Here is a 25,295-nt window from a genome sequence, read left to right on the forward strand (position 1 = left end):
CCTCTCATCTTAAAACCAAAAAAACCAAACCCTTACAAATCACACAGAGCCATAGGTGTTGGAAAGGACCTCTGGAGATCATCGAAGTCCTGCTTTCCTGTTAAAGCAGGATCTCCTAAAGCAGGCTGCACATCTTCACTTCCAGGAGGGTTCTCAGTATCTCCAGAGGAGACTCCACAACCTCTCTGGACAGCCTGTTCCAGTGCTCTGGTGCATCCTCACAGTGCAGATGTTTCCCCTGGTATTAAGATGGAACTTCCTGTGTTCCAGTTTGTGCCTTCTGCCCTGGTCCTGCTGCTTGGCACCACAGAAGAGTCTGGCCCCATCCACTTGACACCTGCCCTTTGGAGATTTATAAGCATTGGCCCTGAGACCCTCTTCAGTCTTCTCCAGGGTAAACAGCCCTCCCCCCCAGCTCTCTCAGCCTTCTCTCACAGAAGAGATGCTCCAGTCCCCCAAAACACCTACACAGCCCTCTGTTGGACTCTCTCCAGTAGTTCCCTGTCTTGCACTGGGGAGCCCAGAACTCCAGATGTGGCCTCATCAGGGCAGAGCAGAGGAGGATAACAACCTGCTGGTCACGCCCTTCTTAATGCACTCTATGCTAGAACTGTTGCTACTAATAAATATACTGCCTTTTACTCCAATTTATCCTCTAATATTAGCAATGAGCAGGACAAATAATTACCTCAGCTATGGACTGTGCTCATACTTTTTACCTCTGAGTAGTGACCTGAACCCATTACTGTTAAAACATTCTCTTAGTAAAATTAAAGAAAACAAACTTTTAAATAAAATTCCTGAAGACATCAGTGATGATCATTCTAGAGTAAGTAATATATTAAAAACATAAATAAATTTTAAATATTTCTGGTACTTAAAAGACTGTTTTATACAGTTGTGTAAACTCATTCATTAAGTAGTTTTAATGAAAAGAAGGGTAAATAAAATCAGTGATACAGCAGCAATGGGTGTAGTGGGTCTCTGCATGAGACCTTCAGAGAAAGTAAAAATCAAAACATTGACCAGTAAACCCACAGTGGACAGAAAACTCTTAACATACATTTTACATTTAAGGTAAATTTGCATAGAAACAGGACCTGTTCACCAGCCAAAGCATTCATTAATGTTTACTGTTGTTACACAAGACTATTCTGAATTACTCATTGAGAAACTTAATATATATAGAAATATTTGGGCTATGTAGGTTTCTTCCTCAAAGATAAAATGATTGCAAACCACATTTAAATGGAGCCTAGCAGACAAAAAACTGAATAAAGAGGGAGCAGGTCTTCCAGCAGCATTCTTCTTTATGCCTTGGTAAAGCAAACTTTAAAAAGTGAAACTTTAGTTTCTGCCCATGTTTAAAAGCAGAAAGAAACAGATGATCTTGACCACAAAAGTTAAGGAATGTTTAACACACGCATCTAGACCTTTTGAATGAATACAATTCACTAGGTTATAACAAGCAAAACCAGCTCCTTCCAGATGACAAGCAGGGGTAGGGCTGACATTCCAGCTACCAAAATCTGAAGGTAAAAAGCCTAGCTGATCCACCAACTGACAGCTGAACACATTTTCCTTTAATTCAGAACCAGGAATATAGGAAGTATTACTTGTTTCTGAAAAACCTGGTTATAAGGAAGCCAAAATACCTCATGGTCCAGCGCTTAAAGGCCATCTCTAAATTGACAGGACTCCCCATCTCCTTGCCCAGGTGCACTCCTGGGTAGGTCTTGGCTGCAGGTCTGGAGAAAACTTCTGTTTCATACATCCCAGACTACCACATTTGCTCTAGAGACATATTTTACTTATAAGGAAACAGAAGTTGTGGGGTACTCCTAGTCTAGGCAAGAAACATCTCCTTAGTTGAGACAGAGTACTGTAGAAAGTGACCTGTTTGTGGGAAGCACCTATTGAAATACCTGAAACGAAGATTAGCATATTAACAAACAAAATCTCAGCACAATTAACAAACCTAACAGAAGAATGTAAAAAAAAAAAAAAATTAAAAAAAGTACTACCTTCTTTTCAGTTGGGCTTGAAGTCTTTGATACCAATGCTGCTTCAACAAGACCCTGCTCAAGTAAGGAGTCATATTTTATGCTTCTTTTTCTGTTTCTCCTCTCCTTGTTTGCTGGCTTTTGTTCATTTTCCTCTGACTGAGACACATCTGCACCATTGTCTCCACAAATGGAAGATTCAAAAAGAGGCTTTCCATTCATGTAGGTTTTAGTGATTTTCAGCTTAATTTCTGGAGAGCCATTCTTGATAGGAGTAGTGTTGGGTGGTGTTCCAACTCCCTTTATTTCCTGGGGTTCAAAGCGCAGCTTGGCATCTTGGGCCCCAGATTCTCCATTAAACACACGAGAGGTTAGATCCTTCAATTTATCAGCTGGGATAAATGGAAGAGCATCATGGCCATTGTACTTTTGCATGACACCTTCTTGTAGAGTGGCAGAAAGTTGTGCTTTGCCCAAGTAGACAGAACACTCACGGTTCACTTCACAATTCTGAGTTTTCCCATTGGTATTTCCAAGGATCTCTGGTACCTGCTTCATTTTGATGTAGTTAATTTTTCGAGTTAACAGTTGAGAACTTCTTTTGATGCTAAAGTCCATTCAGCCCAGATGTTTCCAGTCTTATACTGCTACATTAAAACAAAAAGAGAGTATTTTTATTAATACAGGAACATTAAAAGCTATAAACTATTCAGACAGAAGTGTCCGCTAATATAGTGCTCAATTCACTTTGAGTTTTAATAAATAAAAAGTGTTTCTTACAATCTTCAGTATCTGTTAATAAGCACTATGAAAAAGTCCAAGAAAAATAACTGATAAATCATCCATTTTATTAAAACAGAAGGAGAGAGCAAAATCACAGCTTTCACTTTAACAATCTGTTAACGGTCTACAGCATGAGTCTTACCCACACCAATTACTCCAAGGTTTAAAACAAGACCCAAGATAATATCATTAATAACAACCTAAAACAGATGAGTTTATTTCTAAGAGGTCGTGCCAGCATAAAAACCCCACAGGCTGTGTTACAGTAGCACCTACACCATGGACAGCAGCATCACAAGCTTCTCTGCCTCACTCTACAAACAGGCCCTCAAATCTTCCACCAGAGCTCACACACCTCTGGAGGAAAGGACACAATGCAAGCATCAGATGTATCCCAAAGCCATCTGTCTGTGAGAATAAATGGTGGGCATTTTATGCCATGAACATCAGCCCACTGAGAAACAGAGAGTGGCCACGCTGTGAAAAACTTGCATAGTCAAAGCAACTGCTGGAGTTCCAGCTTTTTAGTAACAACAGCATCTAATACCCTTTTTTCATACAGAAATCTGAAAGCATCCAGCAAGCTAATGCTGCACTATTACCTGCCCTAGACAGATCTTCTGAGGGTTTTAAAAATCTAACCTTGCCCATTTCAACATTATTCTGTTGCAGCAAACAAATGAATCTGTCAGAATGACTCCTTTGTGTTCCTGGACCAGGCAAGATGAATTTGATCATATTCATTTTAAATATGAATTTTTATAATTCATATGCATAGGCTCTTCATATTACCAGGTCCAGTATATACATCCTATGGAGAAATATACCGTCATAAACATTATGAAAGCTCAGCAAAACAGCTGTCATAGCCACGCTCAAGGTAACCAAGTTTATATGTGATTAAGTCCAAGAACTGTCGCATCAAATCAAAGACTCATCAAATCTAGTCTCACATGCTTCCAAAAAAAGTGTAGTAAAACCCATGATGAATAACTATTGAACTGTCAGTTGCTATGGGAGAAATCTCTTCTGAATCTCACCACCTCTTCTCTATGTACACAGGTATAATTTGTAAATCTAGCATATTCCAAGTGCTTGCATATTTGCTACATCACGAGTAGCAATGTACAAATGCTTAGAACTGAACATTACCCTAGCCTGGCAAAACTTCTTAAGGGTGTCAAACCTGAATTCAAAGGAATTGGCCAACATGAAAGATGTAGCTGGAAACAGCCTTGTAACACAGGGATGTTTCAGTCACTGCTGAGCAGTGCTTACACAGAGCCAAGGTCATTTCTGCTCCTCAACCTACCCCACCAGCGAGTAGCTGGGGGTGCACAAGGAGTTGGGAAGGGACACAGCCAGAACAGCTGATCTCAAGGACCAAAGGCATATTCCATACCATATGGCGTCAGGCCTGGAATATAAAGCTGGGGGAACCAGAAAGAAGGGGGAAGATTTGGAGTGATAGCGTTTGTCTGCACAAGTAACCTCTACATGTGATGGAGCCCTGCTTTTCTGGGGATGGCTGAACACCTGCCTGCCTGTGGGAAGTAGGGAATGAAATCCTTAGTTTACTCTGCACACATGGCTTTTATTTTACCTATTAAGCTGTCTTTATCTCAACCCATGAGTTCTCTCAGTTCTAGTCTTCCTATTTTCTCCCCCATCCTCTTGGGGGGAGGGGGGTGAGTGAGCAGATGTGTGGTGCTTAGCTGCTGCCTGGGGTTAAGCCATGACATTCTCCATATGAGCTATATGGACTCATTTGAGAGATGAAAACCACTCTCCAGTGACAAACAGCAGCCTGCAAAGTGGGTGTTAAGCAAGGTAGGAACAGCAAGCATACACAAACTCCAGGCCAGTCTGTGGCAGAAGAAGTTCTAATCTCTCTTTAGCCAGGTGAAGTCTGAATTACCAATAAAATCTCCAATAAAATCAACAGAAACAACCCACTGACATCCATCCTTCTGAAGGGGAGTCAGAGGAAAAGGGAACCTCAGAACTCCACAGGACAGAACAAAGAACTCACAAACCCAAGAGAACTCGGGTGCTTTCACAAGACAACACGGACACGAGACAGAGCCTCAGCCCAATTAACAGGATGACGAAGTTTCACGCTGTGGCTCAGCAGATTTAACTGAAATCATATTTATTTTCAGCAACAGCTGATGACAAAACCCACAAATCTCCAGGCAGGAGGCAAACCCGCTACGGGGCACGTGATGGCTACGGAGGCAACAGCAACATTCCTTCAAAAAAAAACCCAAAGAGAAAGAAACCCGACGGACCCAAAGCGCACGGAGCCCCTAAAGCGCCGCGCCGCTGCGGAACCCGCGCTGCCCTCCCGCAGGCCCCGGGCCGCTCAGTCCCCTCTCCACGTGAGGCAGCGGCCCCGGCGAGAGCAGCTGTCCCGCGGCTGCCGGCGCCCCCCCGTGGCTGCCTGAAGCAGCCGGAGCGCTGACACCGCAGCTCCCCGCGGCGACGCCCGGACACGCCGCCGCCGCCGCGCACCACGAGCGGGACCAGCACCAAAGGGGCCTTTTCCCCGGGTTCCGCCCCCCCTCAAGGCTATCGCAGTCACGCTGAACAGAGTTTTTATGATGTGGCTCCATCGGCTCCTTAGCCGGTTCTGGATTTCTGGACTGCGCCCTGTGCAGTTCGTAGCCCTGTTTCCATCTGTAATCCTGCTAGGGGGGCTGGGGGTGCTTCTTTTTGTCCTGCTTCTAGTAACAGCTCTTACCCTGGCCACCTATTTCTTGCAGCCAGAAAACCATCAAGGTTGAGGCAGGACAGGACAACTGGAGAAAAGCAACAACGGATGGAATTAAGACGACATTACTGGTGCACTAACCCTCCCAACGGCGGATGCGTCGAAGCAGCGATCGAGCAACAATCACCTAAGAGTTTCTGAACATAAAAAGCATCGTCACGGAGCCACCGAGCAACACAGGCTGGAAGGGACCCGAGATCATCCACCCCAGCCCTCTGCTTAAATCAGAGTCAGTGCAGACACAGCTGCTCAGGGCCTTGTCTGGCCAATGACCAGTGAATAACGAAGTGGAAAGACATGGCTTGAAAGAAATCAACTTGCTCTCTTTCTAGCTAACAAACCCCAGTAGTGACCCCACATCACAGAAACAGGAAGGCCATAAGAGCATGCAGTGGAAGACCCTGAACTTTCAGGGGTTACCTTGATTTGCATAACACATCTGAAGACAAGACAGCATGCAGATTTTAGAACTTCAGTCAGTGAAGGCTCAAGGCTCAGCTCATGATGCCAACTAACACAGGCCACTAAAACCACTGAAAAACGGCCCCTCAAATCACTGCACAACAAATCCAGGAACGTAACCGGTATAAGGAAGTCAACGTACCCAGGCCAGTGGTAAACTGGAAGATGAAGACAAAGGCAGTATTTGAGACAGTAAGATTATCAGAACCAGCAGATGCTGATTACAGAATATGGAAAATAGACCATCTTTGTACAAAGATTTAATGGTGACAAGTGAGAAGCTGCCTAAAGTAAAGCAGAATAATGGGCAAAGATAATAGATGTGAGTACCTGTGAGCAGATAATAGTCCCACTGGGGAAATGAGACTTGTAGAGAGCAACTTGCAAGTTAGTAACAACTCCAGGACAAGCAATGGAAGGCTGTTGATCCACATCTCAGTTCTCCTCATAAAAATTAAGCAGTGTTGTGGGGGTCTGGTTAGATGGAAGAAGCTAGCAAATCTACACATGGGAATAACAAGGGGTTTGAAGAAAGAAGGGCAAAACTGAAGCAGGTTAAATTCTGCACAACCTCTGCTATCTACCATTCATGGTAGCACAATACCATGAACACGAAAAAGGACATGTCTCTTTGTTAGGACAATACAGCAGGAAAGAAGAAAAGGGCCAAGAAAATAATACGACCAGCAACAGATAGCCAAGCAGTACTGTGAGCCTGGGATTAATGCAAGGAGACACAGAAGACAGGACATGAAAAGAATGAGAGAGAGAGAGCCCAGGCAAGATCTGGTTGATCCGAGTTGGAAGAGTAAGGTCCTGCAGCAGCTGAATGCAAGATTAGATTTGGTAGTTAAATTAAGTACACTCATGCCAAACCACTGTATCACACAGAAGCAAAACCAATCCCTTATCTTCTTCTAGATGACTTGGTTATCTATGGAAAAAAAAAAAAAGCATCACACACTAGTAGCAGCTAATGAGCTTAAGCTGGTATCACCCCACATTGACTGTCTGGTGACCCAACAAGTAACATTTTCACTAACAAAGAGGAAAATCATGATAGCCAATCAGTCTGCTGAATAAACATGGTATCTTGGCCTGTGAATAAACAGCTTTCAGTATGCCAAAGAAGATTTGACTTCTCAGGGAAAAATCTCTCAATCTGACAGTGACAATGGGACAATCCTTGCCATGGCTTTGTATGTGTTTTCATACTAAAGAAAACACTGGCCATACATATGTCAAATTATTTCACAGACATTTTTACTTTAAGGTGCATCACCTGGCAGGAGCCATGAGCCAAATACAGTGAAGGTCGCATGGCAGATTCCTCCTTCACTGCCCAGGCCACTATCACTTATGTGATATTTATTATTAGTTTCTTCCACATGCTGCAATTTCAGAGATGCATTTCTTGTGTGTCAGAGATAATGGAGCAGTCCATTCCTTCCAATTCTGCCAAAGGGAGTGAACAGAGTAAGTAATCAACAACAAGTGTTACTATTAAATACCACTCTTGTTTTGTCTAAGGGTTTTCTTTAAGCCATTTCTCACATGAATTACTTGGGGGGGGAAGCAGAGGAAGATGACACACCTAAATACAAATTCAAAGTAAGAGAACTTTATCCACAAAAGCTATTTTTATTACCTACAAAGCAGGCTTTCAGCTGGCACTGAGAAAGCTAATAGATGGCTGCTGCTTTTTTTTCTGTAAAGAAAGCTTTCTGATGAATCTTCTCCATGCTCTCACCAATTTTAAGACCAAAGGTCATTCCTATTTTCAGATGAGAATAAGACAAGATACTTAAAGAGATTAGTAAAGTTACAACACATTCTTGCCAATACATTTGAAAACCTGAGTATGCTTGTTCACATTAGCTTGTATAAAAGCCCTAAAATATCAACTAGGAGCAGAGACATTTACTATCATGCAGTAAGTACACTGTGACTGCTCTTCGCTGTATTAAAAGAATGAAAAATTACTACAGAATCTAAACAGAACTTACTTTTAGAAGAAAGTATAACTGAAGATTGCATTGTGGGTTTGCCAAAAATTCTTACAAACCAGCTGTAGCCAGCAAATTCAAAAGCACTGTGTCCCATGAAGAAAACCATTACAGTAGTAGCTGGTACAGAACTCAAAGTAATTACACCAACACTTAACAATTTACTACGTCTTAAAAAAGACTTGGGAAAAAAAAAAAGAAAAAACCACCCCACCACTTTAGTCCACAGTAGCCAATCTTATGTTTAAAAGCACCTGAACTAAAGACTTCATTAGTCTTACAGTAGATACAGGTTGATGTCGGTTAATCAGTCAACTGGCAAAGCTGACGTACCAAGTATTTTTAAATGACCACATTAAAATCTCCTTACACTTACCATACACAGCAATGTTTATATAGAAACAACATATACATTTGCACAAAAAGACCAAACATATTGTGAAAATTATGTGGAAAAGGTTAGTGTACTTACAGCTGCACTTACACTTATTTGCCACCAAATATTAAAAAAAAATATTAATCTTTTCTAATTTGCCTTTTTTCCCTAATTTATAAAATTTCAGAACTTAATTATTACACTCTTGTTTCATCAACTGAAACAAGTACTTACTGTCTTCTCATGAAGGCAAGAGGTGACACTAGCTTGTACAGTTAAGAACAGCAGAATGCAAACTGAAGAATTTCTTTGCTTTAAATGTTACCTGCTACTACAAAAAGCAAGCTTACAGAACTGATGGATTTGACTTTTTGCTTGTCCTCAGATAAAAATTTTTTTGACTGAAGGGAGAATATATATATACAGACTGCTGTGGCAAGACCACAAATCAAATAGAGAAGGATTGTTTTTCCTCTTCAGATAAGCAGAGAGGAACATTGGTGCCTACCACCAGTATTTAATGAACACTAAAAGGCAGCCTTCAACAGTTGCTTAACAATTGGCTAAAGGTTTAAAAAAAAAAAATTCCTATTTTCAAATGCAAACATGAGACTTTTCTGTCTCCTGGAGAGTTCCAAATGGTTCAGCTGAAGCCCCTCTCCAGCAAAACAGGACTCAACAATTCAGTACAACCAGAACCCTCAGCTTAAGAAGTTACTCACCAATGAAATTACACCTCTTTGTCTCTCAGGTGGGCTGAGTTGTGCACATGGCTTCTACTTAACTAGGTAATGAAAACCAAATGCAATCTCAAATAGCTCAGTACTTAGTTCTTTCCTTAAGCTGCTGCTTTTTCACCTGCTCCAAGCCTACTTTAATTTCCCACCCCTTCTTTAATCCCACTGCCTTTTCTTTCCAGTATCCTACCCCCTCCCCTGCTCCTTGCACCATACCTTCAAGACCCAGATCCTCTGATTCTACATAATACTTGCTGCAGTAGAAAAATGCACTATGATCTGTTTGTTTCCTCTTCGCTGCAGCCAGTGATTCCACCCTTATTCCCATATGTAGTCATGGCAGCACAGCAACTGCCTGAAGCTTCACTGCGAGCATCACGAAAATTTCTGATCATGCAAACTCTGAGAAGATCAAATCACCACAAAGTAAGTTATCAATGGAAGTAAGGAATCAAATTGTTTTATAAACAAAAAATTATCCGCTGCACAGCTACAGAAATAAACAATGTACCCCAGATATGACCGGATAGCAACTAATTTTAATACAGAGGATACAATCTTTTTGCCTAGACCCCTAAACCGCTGCTGTCTTTGTCCATCAGAGCATTAAAACCTGTTCAGCCAAGTGACTTAGATGCAGAAGCACACTTGGTGCACCGAAATAGTTCTACAAAGCAGTGTTGTGACACTGGTGATACATAAGGCCTTGCCAACTGACCAGAAGCCTTGCTACGTGTATAGGTAGAAGACTACTGTTATCTTTACCACAGAGCAGTATTTGAGCATGCCCTCCAGTGTTTACAAACACAGCACCACACCACACTGGTAATGCACCTCTCTAATGTGGACAGGTAACATGTAGAAGTGTATCTGATTTCTTTCATCTAGTATATTCAACCTCATATCCTGAAACATTAAGAAACAGAAGGTAAAGCCCAGAGGCTGCTAATACTGACTCATTGGCACTATGGAATTTTACTTCCAGGCTTGCACTGAGAACTGAGTTCTTGCACCAAGAACTGTATATATCCATACCTAATCGATGTAACTATGCATGTAATGTAATCCTGGCCCTACTGTGCTCATTCTGGTCTACTTTACACATAGACTACAACTACATACCTGTAACTACATTAATTATTCTATCCATTTATTACCTCGAAGTAACACACACACATACAAATGGCAGATGTATGCCACAACACTCAAAAAAGGCCCCAGCTCACAAGAGGCCTGGAACACTAGATCCTTTCCAAACAAATCCAAATACTTGCTAGTAAGTGGCCTTTCTGGTTCAGACATTATTTGAAGTATCTCCCCGCGCTGGAGCTCTTGCCAAAACACATTACTAAAACTCACAGCGTTCTTAATTCCCTTTCTTTCACTAGGTCTAAATTAAGAATCTCTCCACGACAGAGATTATAACAACTGTTACAGGTAAAAGGTCTGGAATTTGAAGCAAGTTTTATGTTTCTGCATACATAGTGCAGCTTACCCATTTAACTCGGAGACAGAAAGATGAAATACTTCCCTTCCCAACAAAACAAATCCTTCTTGTTCACTTTCTGAAACTTCTGTGTTGAGAGAGGTTTGCAGTGGGAATCTGGTCATTTTTGCTGCCCTTTCAGCACAGCATTAGTTCTGTGGGTTACTTCACAGCCTTATCAAATTCAGATCTCTTCAGACAGATTCTGTTGTACCTACTTCTTATGAGAAAACCCCAAAAGTGCTGACTGTAGAAGGAAGTCGTGTTAAACAACTGTAGTTGCTCTCCTTACTTGCAGAGTTTCTGAAGACTCAACTATGACTACCACTTTTGAGCCAAGCATTCGTCTAATAAATAGGTATCATACACGTGCCTTCTGCTACACATTTAAAGTCTACTTGTTGTTTGCACTATTGCTGAATTTTGATCATGTTCCACATTTAATCACAGCTTTTGTTTCCGGTTTGCTCAGGAGTGCTACTATAAACCAGCTTCTGATGGTCTGCATTTTGCATCCATGGAAAAATCCCTACATTCATTTCATTCTGAAGGATCTGATTGAACATTCTTGGCAACTACTCCATATAGCGAAATGATCCATATTCATATCGTTCATTCTACACTGCTCTCTAAGGTTCATACTTTGGCTTAAATCCTTCTGGCTTTGTTGTCAGACTAGAATCTGGGCATTCTTTACTAGAGAGATAACTCCCCAATTTAGATGCTTCCAAGTGGCAGTGTAGTCAGGTTCTTTTCTCTGATGGCATCCCACCAAGGCTGGCAAGCTCCACAGTTCATTTATCTGATACACGATCTTGGGAACCTCAGCGCCACAGACGAACCCTCGCCACAGCAGGAACACTGACAACTTATTATAATGAACAAATAAATTAAATGGGTCCCAAAGATTACGATAGGGCACAGCATTACTGCATCTCCTTCCTATCGCTTCTTTTATCGGTAGCTTTTGAAAATATTTCAAATGGTCTTTACATCACATTTCTAATAAAATCCTTCCCTAACCTCAGCCTTTTTTCTGGAAAACATTCTCATTGCAAATGTAACTCATCCTCTGTTCCTCAGCATACCTCTTGTTTAGTAAGGCAGAACTCAGAAAACAGGACAACATTCACTCTGGTTTTGACCACGGCAAAGAAAAGATGGAATTCAGATGTTAGTCCTCAAGGCCAAATATGTTTAAAGATAATTGTTATAATAATTTTTTTCTAATTTTCTGTATGTGTTTTAGCACAGATGCGAGGTGTCAATATTTTAGTCTTGTGATACGAGGCACAGGCCAGAAGAGGTTTCAGAAAGACATTTAAAGGACCATCTAAGTTATCCAACAGAACAAGATCCCCCTGTGCTTTTCCAAAGAGCCATGCAGAAAATCGACAGTACCCTTCACAAAGGGCTCAATGAAAGTCTATTTCAGTAGCACACCATGCTATATAGTTTTCCAGTCATTTGCCACATATGCATTCTTACCCCAAAGACGCATGAATATAAAATAGCTCCGATTTGTGTTGGGGAGCTTAAAGTTCCAAACAAGATCAAATTGCTTTCTTGCACCAAGATAAAAATAGGACGAGTTAAAAGGATGGGGACAAAACTAGAAACTGAGCCATCACCCACTGAGTAGCCCTTGCCATTTCACATGCTTTAAGTCACTTATGTATTTTAATAGTTTCAAATTATGTTAAATACAAGAACCTACATCAATCAATGGCCCCCCAGAGCAAAGGCAATCTGCCCAACATAGGAATGCTCTGAAGTAGGTATGGGGTAGCTCTTCACTTTTCCATATTTAGTCAATTTAATCCCATCACTACAAAATGCTCACCATTTTCAAACAACTATTTTCCGCACGTAGCTCATCACACCGTTGTACCATCAGGACAATTTCCTTGCAATGGTGTTGAGTCTTAGCAGTAGCAAGAACGATAGAAGAAATCTTGCTCTCTGGTTCAACCATTACTTACAGGTATTTCTTACTGCACGCAAAACATGGTTTGGAAAATTCAGTTTATGGTATGGTCTGTTAGGTGCTTTGGAGAGAAGCAGCTTTTTTACTGTACCGGAGAGTCGATAGATTAGCTGGTCCTAAAGTTCAGAGCTGCTTGTGAGCAAAGTAATGTGTGATGGCCTATGTGTTAACCCATCATCACCATACGCAAGATATTGGTATATACGATCTGTTCCCCAGGAATCCCACGTATTTTTCTGGCATGCTATTCACCAAAAGGGCAGCAGAAGACAGAATGGTCTAAGTTTCCTCCGTAACAAGCTTTGCTGATGCTAGAAAACATAGAATAACTACACTGGATACCACAACTTGATGAAAACATTAGAAATAGCATTTGATCTATCACTTCTGTGATTTCTGTCAGTGTAAACTGAAAGAAAAAAAGTAAATACATTTATACAGCTGTCTTGTTACCTCCAATGACTGCAGGTCATAGAGAAGCTAATTTGAAGGTGTGGTGCAGGGTGAATTTTGGTGGTTTCTCATTTCCTTCAAAAACGTTCCCAGAGCCAAAGCCTTCCTTTCATTTTATATAATAGTTGACCCATTCAACCAACTACACAAATTCACATGCTGCAGGGTGACTACTGGCACATCAACAAGGCTCTCCTCACCCACCCTCTTTCTTCCAAGTCCTCCACAATTATACACCAAAGCGAATTTGAACTCTCATGCCAAATCAGACAGGAAATTATTCTCTCTCGCCACTTTACCACATGACTGCTTATCCTGGTGCCATATTCTAACAGTGCCTTCTCATTTACACCACTGAGTTCCCAGAACATCCTTGGTGAAGGCTTTTCTCAAAGCTACCTCCCAGCTGGAAAGCGAAGCTTCCTAGAAACACGCACTTACTCATCCACTTAGATCCAATTCAGTATCTCCATTCTTCCTTCATCCAAAGGCTAAATTAGAGAATTATATCAGTTCTACCATATTTACTCACTCATAAGGGCATTTAATTTGTCTTTGTGGAAAAGTCATGAAAGAGCTCAAACCGTATAGCCACAAACATAGTATCAACATACGTAGTCATCCTCACCTACTGCATTATTATTAGTCCCACCAAGAATTTACTGATGTTTGATTGCAGAATGCAGGGGATCCAGTTAGTGGATGCTTCCCATTGTGTCGCCTTGTGCTCTAGAGGTGATTACCGCCCCCCCTCCGCCGCCACCAGCACCACCACAGCCCCCCCCCAAAAAAAGGTTAGGTGCTTTACCTCGTTCTGCACAGAAAATGCTTGCAATTTTCATGCACTCAACCACGTTCTGTGCTTAAAACCTAAGAGACGCATTATAGTTACGTAAGCAGGGGTGACCAGAGGTGACAGAAACGCTGCAAGAATTGTGCTTCTATCTTCTCATCATCGCAAACGACATCCTTGATCCAGTAATCTGACCAGAGCAGATGAACGTTTGTATACGCGCGGAGTCCCCGTGCAGTCAATAAGCTTTGATCGACCGCAAGGAAAGGCACGCATTTATCAGCCTGCAGAAGTAAGGCCTGGCTTGGGAAACACACTGACACCCATGGAACAAAAAAACCAGGCTCAGTGCAAAAGTAAGAGGTGAATGGGCCACAAACAATAGGGGACCGAAAAACAATCCTTTCTTTCCATTCCTTTGCCATTTTGTTAGCACAGTGCTTTGGACACAAAGCCTCACTATAAAAATACATCTACACACGTCTAGGTGTAAGCATACCCACAGACATCAATTTCACTGCCCAAATATTAGAAAGCAACCCCCTCAACAACCATTTTTGCTTCCAGTCCACAACAAAGTGGGGGTTGTTTTTGTTGTAAAATCCAGTCTATCGCATGCAGGCGGCAATTGAAATGCAATAGTCTTATCTGCAAAACAAGCGCTGGCTTCAGAAAAAGCACACAGCCCTATAGGTATTAAGTCGTTTTATTTTATTGTTAGGAGCCATTTGTTGGATTTGCGTTGAACTAACATACATTTTACATCCAATTTACATTTTCTAAACTACTTTAAATCTACACCCTTATAGTATAACGACCTAATTTCTTCTGACATTTTCAAATAATATTTGATACATTAGTGTTACTGTACTTTTAATATCTTATTTTTTCCAAGCATGTATGACGGTGGATACTCCTGTAACTGTCACAAGAACTAGTCATCCAATCTCCAGGAACATCCACAGCTTTTATATTTAAATGCTGAAAAAAAGAAGCCAGATTTTCTGATGGCTGCATACTAGATGAAAATCTCAGCACACTTTAATATATGGGATATAGATGCTTACTGAAACAACCAAAAATTGCATATACTGTAAGTACTGAGCTCTGAGTAGTCCAGCAAAACAGTGGTTTTATTCAATGATTACATCCAATGGTCAAATAATCCCATACTGTGAAATTGAGGAGTTTATTAAGGTTGATATGCTGCATTTCCTGAGCAGAATTCCCACAGCAAAACAAGCAAATAGATTCAGTGATAAATTTACAGAGATTCTACTAGCATACGTACATTTTGGGGAAGAACCAATTTATTCTTGCAGCTGAAGCCACACATTCCATGTTCAAGGAATTTCAGTAAGCATATATATATATATATGTCCGCAGACACCACTGACAAGGACTCTTTGCAAAATCTATTACAAACTTCATTGCTGCCCTACAGTGTTTATAGTTACCTTCCTTAGATGTCTGAAAAGGCTTAACACCAAACAGATCTTCCTTGGGTTTTGGGGGGTTTTGCATTTTTTTTTGGAAGCAGATATTCAGCACGGGCAGCACTAGCTCCTAAATCTAAGAATCATTATAAACCAATTTTAATGCACATGCCAATAAGCAAACTATTCACACACACAAAATACACGGGCAGTGACTGATACCAGCCTCTTGCCTGTTTAACGCCTGTTAGCAAGAACCCCATTTTCTCTCTGAAACGTTTAAATATGCTGTTTACTGTCTCTGTACTTCTATTTACTCCTCCTTTCAGACGACATATTTTAAAAAAAACCCAAAAAAAAACCTGCACACACACACAAAAAACCCCCCAAAACCAAAAAGCAAGTATAAATATGTTCAAGAAGTGTGGCAAATTCCCTTCTCCACCCCCAGAGCGGTAAAGCCACAGCGGATGAGCTGTAACTATGGCCTTGGGAATACAAGTTCCCCAGGCTCTTTTACCACACAAATATCAATTCAAGTTACAAGAGCCCTATCCTCTTATACTTAATGAAGATTGAGCCAACGAGCCCGTACGCCTTCACAGGAATGTTTTCTTTCCATTTTCCTAACAAGGCTCTTCTCCCATACAGGTCCAGGATGGACTGCAGAAGGGTGTAAGTAGAAGGATCATCACACCAGTGTTTAGTGGAGGAATAAATCAAACATGGCTTCCCCCTCCATACATTTCCAGAGTTAGATTCACTCCTGCTGCCATACAATCGCAGTCCTACCCGGAGGGAAGGGGCAGGAGCAGCCTCTACCTCCCCACAGCCACGAGGTGTGTGTGTAGGGGAGGGAGGGGGGACATTTGCAGCCACCCCACCCCCTAAGGCGGCAGTTTAAACCCTGGGGGAGGTTTTTTTTTTTTCCCTCTCATCGGTTCTCCCCACCTCCCCGCCCGCCTCCCCTCCGGTCTTTCTGATTTGCACTGATTGATCCCCCTCTCCCCCGAGGAGGGAGATGGGACGGGTGGGCACTTCTCCCTGCTACCCCTTTATCCTGCCCCCCGACCTCCCGCAGCGCCGAGGAGGGCAGGGGGGGAAAGGATGAAGCTGCAACAGCCGGGACTCCGGCTCGGCATCGCTCCTTTCCGCTCCTCCGCCACCCAAGAGTCAGGCCCAGGCAGCGGCAGCAATCCTGCGGCAGCCTCCAGCAGGGACGGCGGGGATGGGGGGTCAAGGGGCCGACGGGGGGACCCGCGGCGCCTCGGCGAGGGCCAGGTAGCGGGGAGGAGGAAAGAGGGGAAGAAGGGAGGGAGAGAGGGGGCAGCGAACAAAAAACCCTCCTCCAGGGAAGGGGGAAGCGGGAGCTGTAGGTTTACCCGGTTAGGGGCGGGCGATGGAGACGGCGGGGCGCCGGCGGTAAGTTTGAGGGGAACGGAGCCCTGGCGGAGGGGGAGCCCCCGAGGAAAGGACGCGGGGGAAGCGGATGCCCCGCGACGGGACCCCCGACCCCCACGCCGCCTCCACAGCGCTTTGCCGGGCAGGGCCCGCGGTCCCGACCTAGGAACGGGTTCACAGGGAGCGCGGCGCGGAGCCGGACGGCCGCATCCCCACAGGCGGGGGAGCCTCGCCGCCGCTCCCGCCCGGGGCCTGCGGGAACGTGCCCCGGGTGCCTCCTCCCTTCCCCGGAGAGAGGAGGGGGGAGGAGGAGGCGGGGGGGGGGGGGGAATCGGGGGAACGGCGAGAGCCAGCCGCGCTCCCGGCCTACTGACCTGTGCCCTAGCGCATCCTTCTCCCCCGAGAGCCAGGCAGAGGCGGTGGCGGTAGCTCGGTGCCGGGGAGCGGCGGGAGCTAAAGCGACACGGCAACGGCGGCGGCCCCGGAGATCCTGCGCGGCAGCTCCGGCAATCCTGCGCGGCGGCCCCGCCCCCTCCTCCGGCCAGAACCAGCGCGAAAAATTCGGGCCGCTGATTGGGCGCCGGCGCTGCGCTGCCCCTGGAGCGGCTGTTTCAAATCCCCCCGCACGGAGCCGCCCGCACGCGCGGCCCGGCGGCGGCCGGGAGCCGCGCCAGCCGGAGCGGGCCGCCGCGCTGCCGGCGAGCGCGGGGCGGCCACCCGCCTGTCCGCCCGCCCTCTCTGACAGGGCCGGCGGGGGAAAAGAGGAGGGTGGGTCACGATGCAGGAAAAGGGAAGGCCCGTGGGGTGAGGGCGGGAACTGCGGGCGGCCTGGCCCGCTAAGTGTGGGCCTGGCTCACTGCGGTGCCGTCCCCAGGTGGGCCAGAGCGCGTCGAGGGCTCGCCGGCCCCGCGGAGGTCGGTGGAAAACGCTTATTTCTAAAACAGTGGGGGGGAGAGGGGTATGTTGATTGATGTTCCCATTTCCCCCGCCCTGCCTCTCCCCCTACCCCCTCCGCTCCCCCACCTTCGGGCACAGGGATGCTCGCCATGGCTGCTCCGTCTGCTGACCGGGCCCTCCTCTCCCGCTGGCCTCGGTGGCCGCACACGTGCGCTCTCTGAAAACCCTGATTTAAGCCAAATGTTTTGACTTTCCGTACAACTGCACACAATTTTGAGGCTGTCGAATAGTTGTAAGAGCCCAAGCGCGCCTGGCTGTGTGAATTACTCAGGCTGCCTCTTCTGGAAGTACGGCCTGGCTTGTTCTTTTTAAAACCTCGCATTAACAGGAGTACATGTGCTTGTGATTTGCCCACTGAGAGCACAGCTGGCTTTTTGTTTGGGCCGGATCGTTAAGTATCTGTCATGTTACGCTGGGAACAAATATCCTCATGAACCGTCAGACCAGATAACGTAAAGCAGGTAACGGTCAGCTTTTTTTCGAGCTCTTGGTGGTTTGATGAGGGCTTGTGGAACATGGGGAAGCTGTGTGCTCTGGGCAAGGCTGAGAACATGGGCCCTCGGTGCTGTGGATACTGTATTGACCTCATCGTGAAGGGCCTAATGCGGCTCCTGTGAAAGGTAAACAGGTGGTAATGGAGGAGGGAAGCACACCTGTCTTGTATTCTCTGAATAATGGTGAAATGATGCTATCTGTTACAGAAAGACTCGCATCTTTTTCTTGCATAATCCTTATTTTCTGTATTAAATTTTGCTGATCTTCCTTTGTACGTGTTTAATGGTGGATGCACCTTTCTTAGTGTGGCAGTTACCAGTTGAACAGTGCAAACAGCATTGATTACTCAGTAATGAAAAACTTAATCATCAGCTGATTAAAACTAATCTCAAGATGGCTGAAGGAAATCTGTCTGTAGTGATAAGGGTACCTTAACTTTCTTACAGCACTTCTGTAGAAAAAAAATACTGAGGTGTTAGACAAACAATACTTAGCTTCTGAGTGTTGTTGTTTGTAGCATTAAAAAGAAAGCTAAAGTGCAACCCTGTTTTAAAATAGCTAGTTTGAATTAAGCCTTACAGCAGTTTTTATTTTCCATCTCCCTTTCTGAAGATCAGTTATATACATTTATGGGGGAAAAAAGTGTTTTCCTAATTATATTTTATTTTACAATTAAAAATAGATACACCATTATCAATACAAATAAATCAAAGAACAAATATTTGAATCCTTTTGTTTTGCTGCCTGAGGGCATATACAGGTGTGCTTTTCTTCCTCGGTTGAACAGTAGTACAAAGGAAGAAAAGTACAAAGCCTGCCATGTTTGTTGGGGTATTTTCTGCATCTTCCTCCCCTCCCCAGAAAAAACCCCTTGTGTAAGAAGCCAGGTTAGTTATCAATAATTAGCATGCTACAAACATGTTACCTAATTTCTCTTGAGAATAAATTCTGTGTTCAGTCACAATAATATAAACCCATTTCTATTTATGACTTATAAAAAAGAAACTGATTTTTATTAGGTTCCTGTTACTAATGCATAAGATCTTACAGATAATGCACTTCTCATGTTTGCCTTCTGTGCCAGATGCTTAAGATTTAAGTGGAAGGATTTTGCTATCATGGTCAAGGTGACAACAAATCTTCCTTAGTCCTTTCAACTCCTTTAGATCACTGGCCTTGTCTATGCTATTAAGATTTGCAACCATGTAATTACCTCCTGATAGACCCACCATGCAAATTTTCAGGAAAGCTTATGCTGGGAGCTATCACTGCCAACTGGAACAGCACCAGTTTATATTCCACGTAGCCAGTGGTGCAAACTTTCTTGATGTCATGACCTTTTTAAGCAGAAACTGCATGTGCAGTTTTTCAATTTCAAAAGCAGTTTTCTCTTTGCTTGAGCTCATATCACAATGATAAAAATCTCCTAATTTTTCCACGGCGGTACACAGAGGCTCATTATTTGAGAGTGGATATAATTATAATACGCTTCTGAAAACTGAGTTCAAAAAAAGTTGTGACTTCTGATGTGATTTTTGAATTAGCCAATATTTTTTTAATGGTTTGTTGTTTTTTGGAGAGCCAAACAGGTCACTGAAATGAAAACTTGTACAACTAGAGCATGTAATAGCATTCACTCGTTTATGACTCCTGTTTCATTTGGTTATCTAAAGTGTTATTGCTCCTTACTTTCAACTTCTATGGATTTAGTGTGTTAAGAAATGGTATTAAGGTCTATATTCCTCTGTTCAAATCGATAAAGATATTTCAATAAATACAGAGGTTGCATATTGTTCGGGAAATATTTAAATATTTTAGTGACTATCAATTAGCTACTAGGCCAAAAGATCATTTGCTGTTCAAACACTTTTTCAACATCACTTACTCAGCAATAATGGTAGTCAGCACCCCTGACCTGAGGCGTGTGTTAGGAGATACTGAAATTCTGAAGCTGAAAGCAGTGGGTTTTTTGTTGCCACCACAGAGCCAAACAGTCCCAGAAAGGCTGAGGCCTACGTTGCGGTTGGTGTAACTTTACTGTGTTAGGCAGAGCTCAGAAACAACTTCTACTTACAGGCACTACTTAATGCAACAGTGCAGAACTCTGTCCCCGCTGGGAGTTCAGTCAGCCCTCTTAACAAGGGGATGGGGCATGTTTTGGGGTACTGCTTGCTATTAGAATTAACAGAGATCAGCTGTCCCTGTGTGAAAGCTTTGCCCTTCTCCTGGCAGAAGCCAATCGTAATGACGGTGCAGTTAGCAAGCCCGTGTAATCTCATCGTACATCTTTACAGCAGGAGTCTCATGTTTACATTTCTCTCTTGTACAGATCCTAAGGACTGATTGCTTTCTAAGTTCTTTTCTTGTATTACTTTTTTGCTTTCTTTCAGGGTTTTACAAATACTTCTTTTCCTGCATGCAAATCATCTTGGTGGCAATGTAAACATAACTACAGGTGGAGTTAAACTGAAGTTACCTGAGTGCAGTTAATCAGGTATTATGAAATTAGTCAGTACAGCAGCACAGCACGTCCCCAGTGTTTATTGTACTACAGATGTTTAATGTGATGAAGGCTCACTAGGCTATATAGAATTTACAAACATAGGTTTTTCTTGTTTCACAGACTTTTGGACCTATTAGGACTAAATACTGAAGGCCTCGTCATTCTACTTAAAAATGTGAACATACTGGAAAAGTTAATGCTGCCCATTGTCCTGTTTTGTTGTAGGACTGATGCAGAAATACCTTCCTGGTGTGGTCCCTCATATCATCATTACTCTGCTGTCTTTCACACCATCAGCTTGGCAAGCCATCACCAGAGCGCTGACTTTGGCCAACAGTCCATGTTTTTCCTTTGGATTTATGGTGAGTAATCATTGTGTCCAACCTGCCTGAGTGGATGGTAGGTGTAGCTACACATAGCCATTGATCTTTCATCATGTCAGTCCACATGTTGCCAGGACTGTGAAGAAAAATATCTGCATGGATGCGTTTATGTCTTTGGCCATGCAACATACTGCATTCCGTTAATATGGAGAGAGCAAGTTGCTGATGTAGAATTAAGAAAGAACAAAGTATAAAACTTAAATCAGCACTTCAAAATCTTTTGTATTAAATGTAGCATAGTTACACTAACATTATAGTGCTCAATGTGCTCTTGAGAACCTACATGTGTAGCTCCTAATTAATTTTAATGAAAGTTCACTGAAAATGCTTATTTATAAATTGGGCATTGTGTATTATAACTGGTTTTACTTTTAATTTAAACTTGAAAGTGAAAAAGTATGGGCTTTTCAGACTTTTGTATGTTTTGTGTAATCTCATAAAAATGGAGTATAAATATTTTTTTAATTGAAAGGTTTCTTTTTTTTCTGGGGGGGGGGGAATAATCTGCTTAGAGAGGTTCAAACAGATTTAGTTTATGTCCAAATGAGGGACATCTTGAGTGCAGCTTATAGGTTAAGTACTGTTCAAAGTAAGAAATTATTAACATTAAAAGCACACAGTTAAATGTGAATCTGTTTCACACAGAGTTATACACCAGTCTGTTTACCAGAAGCATTTTCAGTGAGGAAAAGGAATGGATTAACATAGTTCTTATTGCAAATACCTGTTTGTGTTTGCATCATTTGGACCAAGCAGAAGGAAGGGAAGTGTCACTGAGGGAGCAAAAGGAAGAGGAAAGTTGAAGACATGAGGGAGTGGGATACATCTTTAGGGGAAGGCAGAGGCCAAGAGAAAGGAAAACTGAGGAGCATGTCCCTGCTGTTTTCCAGTGTTGGGATGATAAAAAACAGCTGTGTACCAGTTCTGTGAAGCTAACATGCTCCAGCCTAGTATAAGTAACTCCAGTAATAAATTTAGCTATAGAAGTTATATGTCTCTATCTTGAACATCAGCATGACTTACTTAAACATTGCTGACAACCAGAATAAAATAAGTCTAATCTATTTAGAAACACATAGCTTGAGGATTCAAAACACATTAACTCTTCTATCTATTGACAGCACAGTATGTTACTGTGTTTATGAACATAAATTTAATCTCATGCAGAAGTAAAATACAAAAATAAATTCATAATCAAAAATAATGTTTAGCACTACAGAGCAAAGCTACTGGGGTTTTTTGCAATATGCTTGTTATGCACTTCTAGACCTTGGCTTGTTGAGGCTAAAGCTTGACTCTAGAACTCTTAGCTTTTGAGGAGCTGTAATGTAGGTTTGAATGTTAGTTCTGCTGTATTTCAAATTACTGAGTTATGCTTGATCTTCGTGTAATTATTGTTTAGCAATAAACACAATGTGGTAAGTTACATAGCAATGTAAGTCTTAAAAGTTTTTTTTATTTTGGCAGAGAAGTGACTATTGATATTTCCACTCTATGCCAGTGCCAAAGAATAAAGTTTGTTAAGGGTTGAACAGACCAGATAGATAATGCTACTTCTGTTTTCAGCACACTCTAATGCAGTGTTTTGTTTTGCACATATATTAATCTTTGCTGCCTCAGTACAGAATGGTGAGGGTAACTATGTCAGTCCTAAAGGTTAATTTCATTCTTTTTTAAGGCATGCCATTATTCTGTTAACAGTAATTGCTCTTTTTTGAATGATTAATTTGATCATATGAACTGTTTCTAATTATGTTGGTGGCTGGCAATTTCCTGTACTGAGAAAGTGTAGCTATGATCATATCCCATTTACTCAGTATATATGCCTTGAGAAAAATGCTCATAGACAGATATTTTCAGAAATAACCACTTTTCTGAGAGCTGTTTGGAGACTTAATGTAAGATGCCTAGCACTTGTTTTCTGTTGGTGCTGGGTACATTCAAATGTGCTTTGACAAGAGAAGGCTAAAACAACTGGATTTGAGACTGTAGGATGAGCAGGCTTGCAAATCCAGGCCTAACTGCTAAATTATCACCTGTGCTGTTTCTGCTGTGAAAACACAACGGGTAGGATGTGTTTCTTGCACATTTTACCATGTTCTTACACTCTTGAGCTGGGTATGCTCGCTCCTCTAAGCTATATTTGTTCGCTTCAGTTATTGTTAATGAGCCAGAGCTTACACTTTGCAAGTCAGTGCAGACATTTTGAGACACCCTTGCTTGGTGAATAAGCCCTAGCAGGGAGAGAAAGGTAGCTGCTGTGCTGTCTGCAGGAGTTACACTGCAGCTCACTGTCAGCAGCTCAACCCAGAATGAGGGAGTGATCCCACTGTGCTGGTTCTGGCTCCAGCACTGAATCAAGATTACGTACAGTAGAAAAAGGTTGGACTGTCTCAGCTGCATTTACAGCAGCTGAACTAAATTGTGATTCAAATATACTCAGCAGAGAAAAGGTGTTGGGCTTGGTCAGTGTGTAGGGAGGTTCACCCACTTTACCTCATCTCGCACTGGAGCTGGGCATGGTTGTAGAACCACTGTGCTAATAATAGCATCATTCCCATGGACACAAACCATCATGTGTTGGACGCTCCTCCTTCTGCAATTGCTACAGCAACTGGGCATGTGGTATTTGCTGAAGGGCTGAGGTTATGAGCGGCTTCTGGGTTTGAGCTGGTTCTTCAAGGCAGGAATAAACTGTTGGCATTAGTCCAGTGGAAGAGATAGGCATTTAAATGGCACCCATAATTCAGGAGTCTAGCCTGCAATCCAAAGCCCCAGCTTCTGTCTCACCCCAGGAGCCCTTTATAAGGACTAGAAGAGGTACTTTTGGATCTGACTGACAGTATACCACTCCCAGCATGCTGCTCACCTAAATTACCAGAATCCCAAAGCCCAGCATTCCCTCTGGCCATCTGACACAGAGGCCTTCAAAGAGCAACTAAATGCTTTGCCACAGAATGCCATCATAAGGAACACATGTAGAATGTGGCTTTATTTTATGTGCACTTGTAAAACTGTTACATTTGACTTTGATTTGGAATTACCCTGGAAAATATATGTACTTTGCATTACATAGGAGAGTTGTCTCTTTGCTGACCCAACTGTGTATGTTATAATACAGCTGTATTCCCCAGTGCCTGCAGAGTCTGGTCTGCTCTAGACCTGCAGGAAGGAAAAGTTGCATGTCTTTTTATGTGCTCTCTTATTTGTCTGTATCCTTTCCCCCAGGGTTTTTGCAAGCAGTAGCCAGTCTGTAGGCCTGCTATAGGCATGTCCCTCCTGATACATTAAAAAAACTTCATCAAACTTCAGTTAAAATTGGACCTGTGATCCCTACCCTCCATGTACACACTGCCTCTCCAGCCGTATCACTTTCCTGGCTTGCTGTTGCTGCCTCTGGGGCTGGGACATGATTTGTTTATGAATCTGCTCAGGCACTGCTGCAGTTCTCAGCCTGGCAGGCAAAGGTAAACAAACTCCCTTCATGAATGGATCACAAATTCCTGGTTCAGACTCTTGGGCTCAGGAGCTTCATCTGCCCAGCCACAATCCATTGCTTTGTGGCAGTCTCCCTTTATCTGCTGAGTCCATCCTAAAAGTATAATACATTAGGAGGTGTGCTCTCAGAATTTACCAGTATGGTAACTGAATGACCAGTGAATAGAAATCAGAAGGATGCTTTGGAGATACTTTTTACAGTGCAATATAAACTTAGTGACTAGGCCTCTTGAAAGGTCTCTGGATATGCCCACACTGGGACAGTTGCTGGGACTAGCTGATGCAGGAAAGAACATAAAGAAGTCATTGATTCAGTGGGAAACATTTACTCAAGGCTGGTGTTTGAACAGAATTCCACTTTGATAGTGGTCAATATTCATTTAAAAATGTACTGTGGCTTGTAAGAATGAATTTCTAGGTCAGCTTAAATAATCAGTTATCCTATTCTTCCATTTCTCTTTCATGGCATTGTAGGCAAATTAATTGTATGTTAAGTCTTAAGTAATTTCAGAGATTTGATTTATGACCCATCTGTGCCTTTTGAAAACTCAAGGGCAGAGACTTAAGTCTTACATGGCACCAGGATAGGAGCCCTCAGCAGGTAGGTGTCCTGTAAGCAACATTGAAGTATAATTGCTAAATAATGGTGTCTCTTGAAGGGAAGAACCATGGTTTTGTTGCAAGCTTTTTGCATGCTCTTGAGTGTGTGCCAGGTAGACCAGCACTCTGGAGTTTGAAGGATAAGCCCCTTTTGCACTATAAG

General features: G+C 42.9%; 1 protein-coding gene across 1 annotated transcript in view; it reads right to left on the reverse strand.

Moving 5' to 3' along the window:
* Positions 1–2,621, reverse strand: part of NSD2 (nuclear receptor binding SET domain protein 2) — a gene marked incomplete at both ends in the record, with an annotated part of 59,833 nt that extends 57,212 nt beyond the window's left edge. The window contains one exon of the mRNA XM_084266963.1: positions 2,025–2,621. Within this exon, the coding sequence (XP_084123089.1) occupies positions 2,025–2,621 (597 nt within the window). The remainder of the gene's footprint in view (positions 1–2,024) is intronic.
* Between the last annotated feature and the right edge of the window lie 22,674 nt (positions 2,622–25,295).

The sequence above is a fragment of the Gallinula chloropus genome, assembly GCF_964237585.1.
Source record: "Gallinula chloropus genome assembly, chromosome: 7".
Taxonomy (NCBI): domain Eukaryota; kingdom Metazoa; phylum Chordata; class Aves; order Gruiformes; family Rallidae; genus Gallinula; species Gallinula chloropus.